Source organism: Acanthochromis polyacanthus, chromosome 15 (assembly GCF_021347895.1).
Source record: "Acanthochromis polyacanthus isolate Apoly-LR-REF ecotype Palm Island chromosome 15, KAUST_Apoly_ChrSc, whole genome shotgun sequence".
NCBI lineage: Eukaryota > Metazoa > Chordata > Actinopteri > Pomacentridae > Acanthochromis > Acanthochromis polyacanthus.
Genome location: NC_067127.1, coordinates 9,460,877 through 9,476,581, shown reverse-complemented (window position 1 = coordinate 9,476,581; position 15,705 = coordinate 9,460,877). Strand labels below are relative to the sequence as shown.

The window sequence follows — 15,705 nt, the reverse complement described above, 5'->3', positions numbered from 1 at the left end:
GAAGGATCAGTTTTGATCACGTCATGTTAAAATTGACTAGCAATGGCAAGAGAAGGTTTCAGGGCTTTAGATAGACACTTAGATTACAATAACTGTAATTTTAATGAAGATTAGATGTGATTACATCAGTTTCTAGAAGACAATTTAGATATCATTAAATGAGTTTTATAAGGTAATTTCAAAGTGTTTCGTCATGTCTCTGCAACACTGTAGTTCTGATATCATTATGATCATAAACCTCTTTTCTGTTGCAGGCGTCCAGCTGAAGGCTGTATAATTCAGTGTTAATTAAAAACTATGAATCACATAATTTAATGTCTATTATAACTGATCTAATCATTGGGAAAACCTCTCACAGTGTCCCACAAAGTCTGAGGTATTGTGGTGAAACGACTGCTTTGCATTCAGATAAGTCTTAAAAACTCTCAATATGATTAGAAATGACACCAACAGATGTGTTTTCTGCAAACACGTCACTGCTTTCTGTTCAATTTGGTACTCTTCATTCAACACCTTGGCGACACTTTCATTCTCACTGGAGGGAGATAAAACAGATACACGGTTGCTGATAGAGTGTATTATGTAGATGCAAGTGTGTCCAAAGTGAGTGAATGAAGTAATTGTTTTGCCACCCATAGCTCAGACAGCTTCAGAGCGGCAGTGAAGAAATTCACAAAATTTTCTGTTTGAGACAATTTGGCCAAGATAAGTGATGGATATGCTTGTTGACAGTCTCTTTCATGAAAGATCAACCGGCTATCTGCCTTGATGTCTGAGAAACAAATTTGTTTAGTAAAATCTCAGCAAGTTATCAGGCAGCCAGAAAACACCACCCCTGTTGTCAAAATAATAAACTCACTCATAGCCCCAAGATAAAAAGCATCGGGCTGTCTTCTTATTCAAATGTGTCTCCTCAGAAGTTGAATACAGAAACAATCGTGCAATATGTGTCAGCAGTGGGGACCTGCTTCCCTTTGATATGAATGAATTGTAATTAATTTTTCATCTAAAGGGATAGCACATGCTTGCACAAGACATGGAGCCAGCATGGCAGAGAGACAGAAGGGGGTTGGTGGCGGTGGGGGGAGTTGTAGATGTCACAATGAGATTCAGTGCATGCATGAATAAGGTCACGGTTTGAGAGGTATGCCTGCAGACGCCTGCCTCTGTGCCAACAATCTGTATTCAGCTGCAGACTGGAAGCAGAGTGCATCCATCATCATCATATTGTATTTCACAAACCCTGCTTAAATACACATTTCATTTGTCACCCTCGTACGTTGCTTTATACGTTGGCAAATGGCGAGCTGCTCTCTTCTATCTTATCCCACTCAGAAATAGGTTGCAGTGCAGCTTGGATATAGAAACATGGTGCATAAGCCTGTGGCTATGACAGCAGTATTACGCAAGGACTGAATAAAATCCTTATATTTTTATCACCACATTAACATTTTTCCAAAATAAAACACTTAATATAGTCAGTGAGGATTACCATTAGGGCCTCTGCTTATTTGATGTGTCAGTGTTAAGCCAAAAAGATTATAATAAATGAGCCATTTTCCTTGGTTTATGAACTATTTTAGGCTGACATAATCATTTATGACAGAAATACGTCTTGTGCACTGTGAGGACACAGTGGTTGGCCAAATCTTTTAAATAAAAGTAGGAATACTGTAGTACGAAAATGCTCCAGTACAAGTAAAAGTCCTGCATTGAAAATACAAAGTAAATTTACCTATAATTCCATATTTCATTCAAGTTATTGCTGTTGCATTATTCTGTAAGTCCAATTGCATTGTTGGGGTTTGTTGATGTCAATCTAATTTTATATGCTGCTCTATAGTTTAAACGATATTACCATTGTGTTTCATAAGCTAAATATCCTTTGTGTGTCAGTTTAAAAAAGTTACAGAGGCTCATATCGACAATAGTGTGAAAAGACTATCATAAAAATATTTTATACTAATATTATTTTCTACTTTCACTTAATAATTAAAAAATAAACAAAAATAACAACCTCTTAACTACCAAGTATTCCTTTGAAACGCCTGTTTGTTTACATAATATCAATGCTGTTTTTTGTGGGGGAAAAAGACAAAACATGATTTAATTTTCATATAACACATGCTATGGTCAAATCTTCTTTTTAGATTATCGCGGATTGAGATAAAACATTCAGTGATTAGCAACAATATTAATGTCTGATAAGTCAGCTACATTATTATAGTTTTTTTTAAATTAAAGTCATTTTAAAAAATGTTACGTATATTTGTTGTAAGAGAAATTTTAATCAGTGAATATGTAGCAAGTAGTCTAAAAATGCTACATTGAGACATTGACATCAGACAACAGAAAATTGAGCATTTAAAAAAATTCAGATGTAGATTTGTGAGGTCATTGTTTACACTCTTTAATTCCTACTTCGGTATTTTCAACACTACTTTTTGATTTTCATGGATGTTGTCTCCATTCTCATTTTTTCCACCTGGGATTTTCGACGTACTACGGCCTGATGTGTACGCCCATTGAAGAAATGGGCGTGTTTTTCACAAAGTCCCGCCCCGTTTTACCTAATATGGCCATTGAACGGCCCGTTGATTGACAGCGGGCAGCAGCTGCTGAGTTGCTCAGACATGGCGGAGGATACAGTGTAACTGAGGATCAGCGGCGGAGTTACGTGAGTTTTCCCAGCAGTTGAGTCGGCGAAGGGCGCATGAAATGATACATAAGAAGAGGAAAATGTGTTCGGCTACAGCGTACTCTGAAGGGAAGCAGAAAACGACCTGAACTGCTACACGTTAGTAAGATGGAAAAATGTATCGCTGTTTAGTGCAGTCAACAGCCTTGGGCAACAAATATGGCTTCTTGTGCCTTTTTCAATATGCTATAAAAATTGATCTCCCATGCAAGCTAATGCCGCGGTGGCTCCGGCGAACTTCTGCAAGCCGCGATAAGTTGAGTTCAATAATCGCTCGGTACTTTTGATCGGTGAGGATATTACATCCACTTGGCCGTCTGTGGGTTAGCTGGGAAGCTACGGAACTACAGCGGATAGCAATGGAGCCAAAGCACAAAGAGTTGCTAGACCAGTGCCACCAGAACTTATTGGAGTCCATAACAGATGCGGACCGAGTGATCGAGCTGCTGATCGTTTCCGGTACCTTGAGTCAACTCGATAGGTTCGAACTGGACCAGAACTGTTCGTCCAGCGCCGAGAAAGTCGACCACCTTTTGAAGATGCTGATGAACAAGGAGAGCGACCATTTCCTCGACCTGTGTGTGGCCCTGGAGAAGGCATACCCTGACCTGTACGCTGCCCTGTTCAGCAACAACGGCGGGGGACCTGTGGACCACTCCACCGGTAAGAGCTGAGACTCCCACTAGCCTCACTAGTAAACAGGCTTTCACTGGAAGCTAAAAAACATGAGTGGACCAGCCACTGCATAGCCCTCACCATGAGTGCAATCTGGGTGGTCTGGCGCAAGATTGTGGGTAGCTACACAACAGTAATGCTGGGAGGTTGTTGTACTATCAGCCAATAACTGCTGTGTAAAATGGTTGTGAAGGTTGCAAGGGCATGCACAGTGTCCCCTACAACACTGACAGACATCTGCACCAGCCTTTATCTGTGTGTTCCCTGTGGCCTGCAGGTCTAATGCACAAATTGTGATTCATCCAGTCAAGGACTTTTTTGTCATTAGCCATCCTGCCTTCCTCCAGTCACTGCAATACCAAGATCCATGGTGCAGAGTTAGCTTGGTCAGTTGTAGTGCATTTATGACTTGTGCATTATCTACCACCAACTCTCATTTGTTATCAGTGACATGATATGGTTTTGCTACATTAGGTAACCGGAGTTGTTTCCATGACAACCACTGACATGTTGGTCCATATGCATGCGTGCAGCCTGCCCATGCATGCTCACACGCCTAAAGCAGGGTGCAGATCAGTTCACCTTTTCCATTTGGAGAGAAACCCATCCATGCTGGTACCTTACAATAACAGAGTTGATTTTTTTTTTCCTCCAGTGATGCATTAATGCTACATTTTTCATCACAGTTTTAGTCATTGTAGCCACTTGATTTGCACTCACTGCAGCTGCCTCCACCTCAGCGTTTTTTTTGGTTGTTGTTGCACGGAGACAAAGGGCAGCCAAGTGTAAAATCCTTGTCTAGTTTTGCCTGTTTTGCTTTGTATGAATGACTGAAGCCAGTAGCTTACTCACAACCAGCGTCATGCCCTGAGGGCCTGAATGCAGGATGAGCCTTGAGATCCCAAAGTGGGGAGAGAGATGCAGAGTAATGCTTCTCTTTGGCATATTTTATATATTAAAACAGCCATGCGGGGCTGTGTTGCAGATCATCTTGACGTGGCTTTATTTCAGCTTTAAGTGCGTGTTTTACTACTGCCAAGTTGCAGCATGCCTCAGTCTACTACCAGTGAGTAGACCTTCGCAGGTAATGCTGAGTTGGTTCCTTGCTGCTCTGCTGACTGGATCACTAATGCTTCCTTAAGCTTTATTACTTCCTTGTATTGAGTGTTGCTCCTGCAGAATAACACTCATCCTGATATACTCTGACACTCATTCACCATTGTTTACCTGTGAGTCACTACGAAATTGGTCCCTCTGTTCGTCCCTCGACTTTAGCAATGCAGATTTGGGCTTTTCTTAACACACCTTTATAGACCGTAGCACTGGGCCTCAGAGTTGACCTGGCCTGTATTAGGAGAGAGTGAGCACAAGTAGTGAGTCTGGCTTGTCAGCCTGTGGTTATTCAACAGAGGATTAGGCCCTGCTCTCCTCTCTCTGGTGTAAACTCTCTCCGTGAGACGCGCTTTATCATGCCTCTACAGTCCTCTGTATTAGCTGCCACGCTTTTGACTCCCTGTGTTTTCCACTCAAGTGTTGTGGTTTCTTTAATGTGCTTTTTAAAATTATCTTTAATATAGCGATTCGGGTGATGCGATTACCACGTTTTAACCACACTTGCAAGCGACTGAAGAAAAGCCGCTCACGGAGTACCTTCAGGCAAAGAAGCTGGTGGAAACAGCACGCAGGGATGAAATTATCAGAGCGGCGGTGTGTCTGTGAACAACACAGGGTGTGTGAGGAGAGGGAATATGAGTGCGATGAGTCTTGCTGATAGCAACCTGCTCTCAACTTGTCCTCCTCTCATGCTGCCTGCCTGCTCTTGTTCTCAGATGAGCCTCCGATGCCAGCTGAGCCTCTGAACACGCACACGTATGAAATCAACCGAACTGCAAAGAAACATCCTCACCCCAAAGGAAACGTGTACAGATGCACACATAAGTGCTCAATTGTTGAAAGCAGGGCCTCTGTAAATTATTAGTGTTTCGCTGGCAAACTGCAGCACATTAGCTTTAGAGAACATACAAACAAATCATTCATTATTTAGCCGGTTTTGTGCGTCTGTGTGCTGGGGGACTGTGGCACACCCTTTTAACAAAATTTCTAAGTCTGATTAGACTGCAGAGCAGAGATTCACTCAGAATATTGAGTGTCACTGACATTTTGGCCCTGTTATGTTGCAAAGAGAGAGAGACAGCGAGTACATTTCTGTGTTCGCAAATGGAATAGGTCTAATGTCATAAATACAAGAAATGGCAGTCGAGCTGATCTCATGCCCTGGATTGTGTGCTCGTCTTGCATTACACGAGCAACATTGTACCTAAAGAATAGGTTAGTAGAAGAGATGTACCTGCACCCCCCGCTCTTTTCAGATTCAGGAGTCCGTGACAGTGATTTAAACACACTCCGAGAGGAGCGCAACACAATTCTCCCTGACAGGATGCAACGTCCACAATCTCCTTCTTCTGCTGTCTGTTTGCTTTCGTTTTCTCCCTGTCTTGGTTTCTTGTTCTCGTGCTTTATTGTCCTTTTCTCTGACTCGCCATCTATTCCCGTTAACTTTTCATTTTCTTTTCTATGACTCATTATATTTCTGCCCCCCCCCACATACACACACACACACACTCCCTCCAACCGAGTATTTTCATTTCGCTGCACACTTAAATAGTGGGACACGCCACAGAGACAGAGGAGGGTGATAGAAAGAGGGAGCAAGAGAGAGGGAGACAACAGGCCTTTTGTTGAGAAGTTGAGCAGGCCCAAAGTGCCCAGTCAGCAGCTTGCTCTGTGTACAGCAGCCCAGGACATAGGCCAGTGTTTTTGTGTTATTGGAGGGGGTGCTCTTCTCTCTGTCAACGAGTTTCTGTCCCACTCCATAAACCACAGGGGACAGGCAGAATGAGTTATGACCCTGACGCTCTTGTCACGACCACTGCTCTAAAATATCTCCCATGGGCTCAACCTGGCCTCACTTTCTTCGTTTTTCTCTGTCCGTGTCCATCAGTCAGTCAATGACGCAACGCTGTCAGTCACCTCATCGTCACCCCACTCTCTGTCTGCTCACCACTCTTTGTACCTCAGTTTGACTCCCTTCTGCTTCGTTCTCAGCGTGCGAGAGGAAGCCATCGGTCCATCTGCTGCTCGACAGTGTTTGTGGTTCAGGGTGATGGATCGCATTTGGAGAGATTCCACATATATATTTATGAGTTATCAGTGTGAGTTTTATTACACTGCTGTATCTCTGTAAGCCAGCAGTGCGGGCTTCAGACGGAATAGCTGCCACGATGCTGTGATTTTAAGTGAGCTGATGGTGTGCCATAGACTTGACGATGGATCGATTAGCCGATTAATCAAGCGGTGGAAAACTCGTCGGCAGTAATTTTGACATTCAGTTCATCGTTTGAGGTTTTCTTCAAGCAAAAATCTTAAATCCTGTAACTCCAAATCATTTCAGAATCAGTACCCTTGGTTATAGGACTGTTTATCTGACAAAACAATTTGAATAAGTCATCTTGCCATCTGGGATTGTACATGTAAATGTATCAATAATATAACTGATTTGACCCTTTGCTGAGCTGTAATTGGCAGTCTTAATGGTATAGGGTTTTGTATCCATGTTGTTGCTTAATACATCCTTTAAAGCCAGAGATGCACGGTAATGAGAGGTTGACCTCACTGCTCCCACTGGGTCATTAGTTTTGTTGTTCCCATGTAATTCTATTGTTCTCTAACAGAGGATGTTGTTAGTGTAAAATTTGTATATTTTTTCACTTTCGCTAGCCTTAATATCTGATGGCAGACTTACCTACACACTGAATGTGAGAACCACAGCCAGAGGGCTCAACTGTGGAACAGGACTTCATTACCATTTTACACATGTTCCTCCATTTCCTAATTACCCCACAAGGTAGAGGAAATGCCAGCATCTAAATGTTTACCAGCACTATGAAGTCATGGAAATGAACAGCTCCTCTCCTCATGTTACCGTCCCTACCTCCACAAGACCGTTTTGTTTTTCTTTGTTTCGCTGTGTTTTCTTTCTGTTTATCTTTGCGCTCCTCTTGTTCCATCTTTCTCTCCATCAATTTGCCTTTTCTGTCCATCCCTTTTAGATCTCTGGCATATCACCTGCAGCCATTTGTCTTTCGGTCTCTGGCGCTTAACCCCAGGTCAGATCTGACTTGCAGTCACCAACAAATAATGGAGGTGATTACTGCACGCAAGGCTTCGTCTTTTTTTAGATCCGAAACAAGGACAAGGGATGACACATAACAATAGAGGGGGAGCTGTTTTTTGTTTTTTTTTTCAAAATCAAAAGTACAAGCAGATGGTTTTTAATATCAATGGAATGAACTGAAACAAATCCACAACTCATAGGGCTGCATGGATCCACAGATGGAATATAATTTTTGATGACTGTTTTCTGTCTGCAAGGTCATCTTCTATGTCAGGGACAGTTGAGAAAACATTGATGCCTTTATGATGGATGCATGGTTTACTGAAGAAAGCATTTATTTACATTTGAAGGGCTGGAATCATTAGATGTGTCATTAAGCTTTAACATAATGGTTGTGTACCGTACAAAAGGCCTACCTGCTATATCTACAGTGTTAGGTCTAACTAATGAATGCATGCACTTTTCTTCCACACTAAATTCCTCTCTCTTGGTGACCTTTAAGAAATTATAGTGCGGTTTCATCACTGAATTATCTTAACACACGATGAAAATGGCTTCTGAATCAACACGGGCTCCTCTGTGATTAAACGTGAGGGAATGTCACAAAGATTGCTGAAATTACTGCAGTGGGTTTTAGTCCTCACAGACAGGCTTTTTTGGAAGTTTCTTTGGCTCATATTTGTGCTGCCTGCAGTATATAACAGCACATTTGGAGGACGTGTTGCAGACATCTTTCACCTTTTTGTTTTTGACCCAACCCTTGGCACAGGCAAGCTGTTCAAAAGGAAATTATGTCTCGTTTATGCTGAGCTAGGGCTCTTTGCAGAGAGAAACCCCATTATAGCTTGCTGATAATAGGCTGGGCTGGATGGCACTGAGGGACTTTTTTTGGACTCCAGTGCTGCTCAGCAGTTCTGACAGGTCTGCTGGGTTGAAAGCTCTTTTTTTTTTTTTTTTTCCCTACTCGTTTTTTTTTTAATCTAATGTCCAACATTGTTTGCATAGATCCAAAATCACTGTTCATGCGAGGTACATGGTCTTGTGTTTCAGTCAACGGTATTTTGAGACATGCCACAGGGCAGACTTGGGCCAGCGAGCGAAAAAGGTGGGTGGGTTTAACCATGCTGAGATGAACACGGAGCTGTGAGTCAGGCGATGTGCGTGCGGTGGAGTAATCCTGGCTCATGGAGTCATCATGTTAGATGTCTTCATGTTTATGCGTAGTGTAGACTCCTTAAATCAGATGATCAATCCTTTACTCTGGCAGTAAGGCTCAACTGGCTCAGTGCCCGGACTCTTGGCCTGTGGTGTCACTGCCTCCCCAGAAGTTAGGCCCACTACCCGGGTTACTGAAAGTCCCAGAGTGCAGAGAATTTAAATCTTGAACGGATTTTGAATGCGGTGTAGGATACGATGCATGGGATTGTCCTTTGAGTAGACCTTATAATAGCAATAGTACTGACCTTGTTTAAAGACCACTGTTATATCAAGCTTCTAGAACAATGACATGATTTGCACAAACCTGGCTGATTATTGTGGCTGATATTTGTTATTTTCCAATTGTCCATATCTGTGTTTTTATTGACCGATTATTGATAAATTAATTATGCTACTACAGGTCTCAGGACTCTGTTGTCTCAGAAATGTTTTGCAAGCAGAGATTACAAAAACTGAACAACAACCACAAACCTGGAAATTAGCTTCTCGCACAGTGGCTAAGGCTATGCTAATGGCTAGCAGCTAAGTTAGAAGGCAGCCACATTAAGCTGAAATTGTTTGGAAGGTTTCAGATATGGACTTTGGTGGGCAATAAAATGAAAGATTGAGGAAATACAGAAGAACAGCAGACGTAACTGCAGGAGACAAACTGATCAATCTCAGTTGATCACACATAAGCAGAGGAGGGTTTAGTCAATACTGTTTCTAGTTTACATATTTGATTATAGTCACCCTTTTAATGAAGAAGCCAAGTTATGAATGACAGATTCCCTGCTATCACATTCAGTTAAAACATTGTGTTTAATGTATTGTGGATATTCTTGTGCATATTTTTGTTCACCAACAATCAGCATCGGCATCAGCCTTCAAAACCCCACATCGGTCGACCTCTACCACAAACTTTAAGACTTTGTTTGTCTATGAGTATCTCTACACTTATGGTAGTTATAGGTTCACGTTACTTTAATCGAAAATCATCTGCAGGAGGTTACATGCACAGCTTTTAGGTTAAAAATGGCCGAATAGGAATGCTCTGGACTGGATTTTTACACGGTTTCTAAGAATATCCTGAGCTAACGAATAGAACGAGTAATAAGATAAGAGTTGGTGGGATCGGTACATGTCTAATTTAAACTGTATCATTCTGCTGGGTGCAGAACCACGGCCAAAATTTCAAGGTCTGGGATGCAAGTGTGAAAGATTCTCTCTGCTGTCTGCTTTAATGCTGACACATCCTTCAGCCCTAATTAAGCATCCAGTAAAATGAGTGGATAGTTTTCAACCTTATTATCACTGTTGCGCTTCCGAATTTTATCGACTCGGAAGCTGAGGTCGCAACAGGAGAACGAGCAGGAAAACTATTTGGACTCTGCTACCCTCTCCATGTGTGACTTTGTTTAAAATCACCGTTGCTCGCTGACAGTGAGAAGAGCTGACAGCAGGCTAATAAAGAATAGCACACAGTATTATTTTTGGAATGCTAATGCGGCTCCTTTATCAAGTGGCCCCAAAAATGTAGTCTCTGGTGGTGCTTGGAACAGAACACATGCCTGCTTCAAAAACCAATGCCAAGGTTTGTCAACATGGTCTGATAAAGAGAATTTCGAGCAGCGAGAGATCCAGTCGCGCTGATAATCATATGTGTTTTATGTTTTGGGAGATACTCTCATTGTCAGATAGGGATTTTCTGGAATTGATGAATAATTTAGTCTCACCCGATGGTGGAAGCCAGACTTTGCATCTTTCTTTGATAAGGCTTTCCTCTTCCAGCCCCTCGACTCTTATGCTCTTCTTTTTTTTTTTTTCAACACGCTGCAGAATTTACTATTCCTCTCATCCAGTTTCACCATGGCAACGTGTGTCATCCCATTTTATGTGCTGGAGAGCATAATCTGGTTGTCTGAAGCAACTTTTGGAAGCCGAGCACATGGCTTGAGTGTGAAGGAGAGCAGACGGGGAGAGTGGCGAAAAGAGGAGTGGGGGAAGTGGAACCCCATAGGTAGGGCGAGCCCTCCCCTGACCTATTTAGATCACAGCCTTTGTTACTGTTACCTCAGGTCCTCCACTGAAATGTTTCCCACCGTTGGCGCATCACTCGATTGAAGCTAATAGCAGATGTGATGAAACCTGCTGTTATGTGTGTTATGTGCAGCTATTTAACATGAATGTTGGATGCAATTTTTCAGCTCTCATCTTTCCTGCCTGCTTTTTTCTGGCAGAGGCAGGTGGATTTTCCTCACTGTGGAGTGTTAGATCTATACTTCCCTAATGGATGTCTGTTTTATTGATGCAGCGAACATGTTTTCAAATGATCAACCTCACTGACTGTGGCTGGTGCTAATTGGTACCGATGATTAAGGGCCTGTTGGAAAAGGCCTATGCCTCCGACCCCATTGAACGCCTGACAGCTGGCACGTATAAGGCAGTTGTTGCTGTGCTTACAGGGTTAACTAATCAGCACATGACTCTCATCTCAAGATGGGGGATTTTTGTGGACGCATTTGTCCTTGTGTTCAAAATCAGATTGTGAAATCCTGAGGACTGTGTCAGAGCGGCCTTGTTGGTGGGAGTATAGCTGACTGTTGTTTAGTGAGTGCTCTGAGCGACAGATTATTGGGATTTCAATTTATCTGAGTGTTTTTAGTTTCTAAATAATAAAATACAATATTCAAGAGGATGTGGGTTTTTTTTATAGATACATTAGAAAAACTGCAGGGGAATGAAATGCAGCTTAAGTCCAGCTGTCTTGGTTTTTAATACATGTTTCTGTGCACTTGCAACTCTGCCATCAGGTAGCTCCAAAAAACTACATTTTTAGGTGTTTTCAAGCACAAACCTTCACTCATCCTTTATGGTATTTAAAAAAGATTTATTTAGGTTTAAGCTGGCATAATATCTCTTATTATGAAACCTTGTCAGTCACATAGTGGGTTCAAGAAGTCAGTTGTTGCTTTTGCATGCCACCATGGAAATGAGCATGAGCCTTTTTTCATACAGAGCTATGCTGATTGTCGAGAATTAATGCCGTGCAGCCCCACAGTGGTTCTCATCACGTCGGATGGAACAATATGAAATCAAAGCTGCGTGCTCCAAGCGCTTCGCAGAGTAAAAGTGTTGAGCATCAGGGAACGTCAGAACAGATTAAAAGCCTTTCCGCCCTGCGCCTCTCTCGCTCTTTCACAGTCTCTCCCCTTACGTCCCTCCCTCTTTGTCTCTCAAACACCCTCCCTCCTTATCTCTTTTGCGACTTAGTTAGGCTATCTCCTTTCATCTGTCCTCCTCTGCTCCATGCCTTCTCCGTGTTTCTACTCTTGCCCCCCTCGCCTCTCCTCTGTCTGCGGGGCCTAAGATGGAGTGGCTCAGTCGCAAAGAGCTCATAGTTAATTAGGCTTGGCCTTGTCACACATTGAGGGCTGGAGCCAGAGCTGTAGCGAAACCCAGTGGGGAGGCAAGGACAGAGATGGAGGTCTAGAACAGTTGGCGTCAATCTATTGGTTGCCGCTGACAAAGCCGGCTTCCATTCCCCTGCTCTCTTAAACCCTGTGTGTGTTTGGCATTCATTTATCACATTATGTTTGTATCATCTGTGCCTCACTGTGTTCTTTTAGGCAAGTGAGGGAGTGATTGGCTGATAAATTAGTAGCTGATAGAAAGAAAGTAATTATTTTTGTGTATCCTTATTTGTTTTTTTTTTTATAAATGTTTCTAATAAATGTGGATTACACTCTGGAGGAGAGCCCCAGTGGCCGAAATCTGAAAGCACATGCCACATACCTGCAACATCATTGGTTCAATTCCAGTCAAAGAACTGTGTTGCCCTCTCGTTTTCCCTATATTTACTGTCCGCTTCTTTGCCTTCAGATGTCCAATAAAAGCAATTTTGTGCGTCATCATAAAACAAATACAGTCTGCAGTGTGAGCACCATGAGGTTGGAGCATTTATTGATTTCAAACAGTTATATATCACTAGCTCATTTGTGTCTTTTGCAGAATTTTATTTTCAGTTTTTATGCAGAAGTAATTCTATAAAGCAAAGTGTGGTGATCAGTGTCTTTCTGCAGCAGCCAGTGAACCAGCTTCTTTCAGCAAAATATAGGGATTGGGTGAAAATAATTTGAAACATGTACAGTACAACATAAGATGCAGTTTATAATAAGCCGAAGTGTGAGATGTGTTCTTAAAAAATGTGGCTTGCGTTGTCAACCGTGTTTACGTTGCCCGCTGGAGCAGGGACTCTGCTGCATAATGGGGATCTGCATAGTCTCTCCTATGGATTGTGGTAGCCCGTGTGAAATATCCCCCAGCTTAACGGTGTGCACAGCTATTCAGATAGAGAATCATTTTCTTTCTGTCTCTCTCTTTCCCTTTCTGCCTCCCTCTCTCTATGTGCTTGACATAAAAAGAGAAAATCCCATTTCAGCTGTGACATTCTGCCTGTGTAGCAGAAACATACAGGGACTATACATCAAAGCAAGGCAGAGTGCACAGTGAGGGAAGGGAGGTTTAATGACGACAGCGGTCTGGAGTGATAATATAGAGCTGCTAAGAAGGAGTGTTGAAGTTATTATTCCAAGTATAAACCCTGCATCTAATTTGTCATACAGCTGTGCAGGGAGTATGGAGCCGACTGTGTAATATCCATTTCTTTCCATGCTGTAATGACAATTAATTCAGGCGTCTGTGCACGCGGTTCGTCAGTCTATCAGAGCCGCATGTCTGAATGCATCTCCTCTCTTGGCAGGTTCCACATACAGCGTTCTCTCCACGATGCCCTCTGACTCGGAAAGCAGCAGCTCCCTCAGCAGCGTTGGTATGTATAATGACCCACGATGAATCTTAAGATGTGTGTTACGCCGGGTCAAGCTCGCTCTATACCATCTCCAAACACACCACAGCAGTGCAGAAGTAAAATCAGCTTTGCAGCGCTGTGACTTATCATAAGCTGTTTACGCCGATATTAGCATAATTCCTGATTGTCTGCTGGGTTGCCGAGTTCACAAAGTCACTGTTTTATTTGTACTTTAAACCCCACATTGAGGCAAAAACACACTCTCAACGTCTGCCTCGTTCCTTGTGGTATTTTGCCATGTTTGCCTTTGCCTGGTTTTGACAAAGGTCCAGATGACTCAGCTGTGTTATATAAACCTCCAAAAGGTCCAAACGTTGAGTCAAAAGATGAACATAATCCGCAGATTTCCTGCCGTGGGTATTCTTTTGATGAAAAACAACCCTGAATGTGATTCCGTAATGATATCTAATTTTTTTTTTTTTTTTTTTTTATCAGAATGTCACTATTTGGCAAGGACACAGTGAACGAGGATGACCTTGTTTCTTTAGTGACAAATCCTCCTCCATTGTGATCAGTCGAGTGAATTTTAATCCCCGTTCTGACAGTTAAATCTAATATTATTCATACATATATATAGAGATAGAATTTATAAATATATTTGTTTATATATAATAAAATCTGGATAAAGAAAATTAAATTTCAGGAAAACATTAGTTGGATATTTCAGTGTGGAGTCATTATTCCTTTAGAGACATTTTTGTGAACTCGAGTGCTTAAATTTAATCAAAGAATCTCTAGAGACCTTGTTCTGTGCTCCACAGAAAATATCAGACACACAGTTATCAGCACAAGCCTATCTTTTCTTTCTGCTTTTCATTTTCATGTCAGAGATTATAAATGGTGTCGTCTTCTACATCCAATGCCATTTTCAGAAACGTGGTTGTAAAATGTGTTGTGGAAAAACCCTGGCATATTGGATAGGAATTTCAAAACAAGCTGGGGCTGCTCTTTACTGTCCTAATGCTAAAGTTAGTTGCACTCTATAATCTTTAAATTACATTTTCTTTCTCAGCAGAAGATGAATTAAATGACATTTGGGCCTAATGTGTGTTATGCAACTTCTGGCTAATGAAATGTATTGTGAGGGAGGCTTTGTATCCAGTGTGTGATGAATAGGCCTAGCCTCTGGTAATGTGCTCACTGTCGCAGGATCGCCTGTTAACGGTGAAGCGTCCTCCCCACCCCCAGCCATCAACGACAACCGGCACACTGGCGACAACCTGGACACCATCTTGTTGCAGCTCCGCCAGGTGACCAGGGAACGGGATGAGCTTCGCAAGCGTCTGGCGCTGGCATCGCCCGGGACCACCTTCGATGACTGCAGGTGCAAACCCTGGCCTTTCTGCCAAGTCGTTGTTGTTATTGCTGTTTTTTTCCCACTCTTTTATTTCCCTGATATCTGTGAAAATGTCTCATGTGTTCTTTTTTTTTTTTTTCCCTTAAATGAAATATGTCAAACCTGAGATTAATTTCTCTCAGTGCAGCAAAGTTTTACTGGTAATGTTTACTCTCTGTGGGTTGTAAAAGTCATTGTGTCTTCAGCTTCTGGCTGCCATGTTTTCATCCACTTATGCACTGCTGTCTGGAATAATGTTGACTCTACCTTGCAGAGAGAAGGCACTGACACTGGCTGCTTAATTAAGTTTAATGTGCTCCAGTTACCAGATGTTTCTTCTGCGACAGATGATACAAAGGCTGCTTTGTTTACAACAGTGCATATTTTTTAAAATGCTGTTTAGATTTAGTGAAATATTTCAGTCCTATCTTATAAATTCTCATACCAGGGGGGAAGGTCAGCTCTTAAATCCTCCTGTCTGAGCTGCGTTTGGACACAATATCGTACAAGGCCGTTGAATAAAATTTTGATTCTCTCCTTAAGGCCAAATTCCAAAGCCAGTCATGACTATGAGCGTCTGAAAAGTCAGTGCATGAGGGCCATGGCAGATTTGCAGTCTCTCCAGAACCAGCATACCAAAACACTCAAGAGGTGTGAGGAGGCTGTGAAGGAGGCTGACTTCTACCAGTAAGTATTTCTCGTCTTGACTGTCACGCTACCTGTTCTCACTTTCTCGTCGCTTATGAAGAACGCTT

At 42.3% G+C, this 15,705-nt stretch overlaps 1 protein-coding gene across 6 annotated transcripts in view; it reads left to right on the top strand.

Moving 5' to 3' along the window:
* Positions 1 to 2,611: 2,611 nt before the first annotated feature.
* Positions 2,612 to 15,705, top strand: part of dlg5a (discs, large homolog 5a (Drosophila)) — a 40,984-nt gene continuing 27,890 nt past the window's right edge. For 5 of the 6 annotated variants that reach the window (XM_022201851.2, XM_022201854.2, XM_022201853.2 and 2 more), the window contains exons 1-4: positions 2,612 to 3,361; positions 13,507 to 13,575; positions 14,764 to 14,938; positions 15,494 to 15,637. In XM_022201851.2, coding sequence (XP_022057543.1) covers positions 3,058 to 3,361; positions 13,507 to 13,575; positions 14,764 to 14,938; positions 15,494 to 15,637 — 692 coding nt within the window. In that variant the 5' untranslated portion in view covers positions 2,612 to 3,057. The remainder of the gene's footprint in view (positions 3,362 to 13,506; positions 13,576 to 14,763; positions 14,939 to 15,493; positions 15,638 to 15,705) is intronic. The other variant, XM_022201848.2, reaches the window with a different exon arrangement.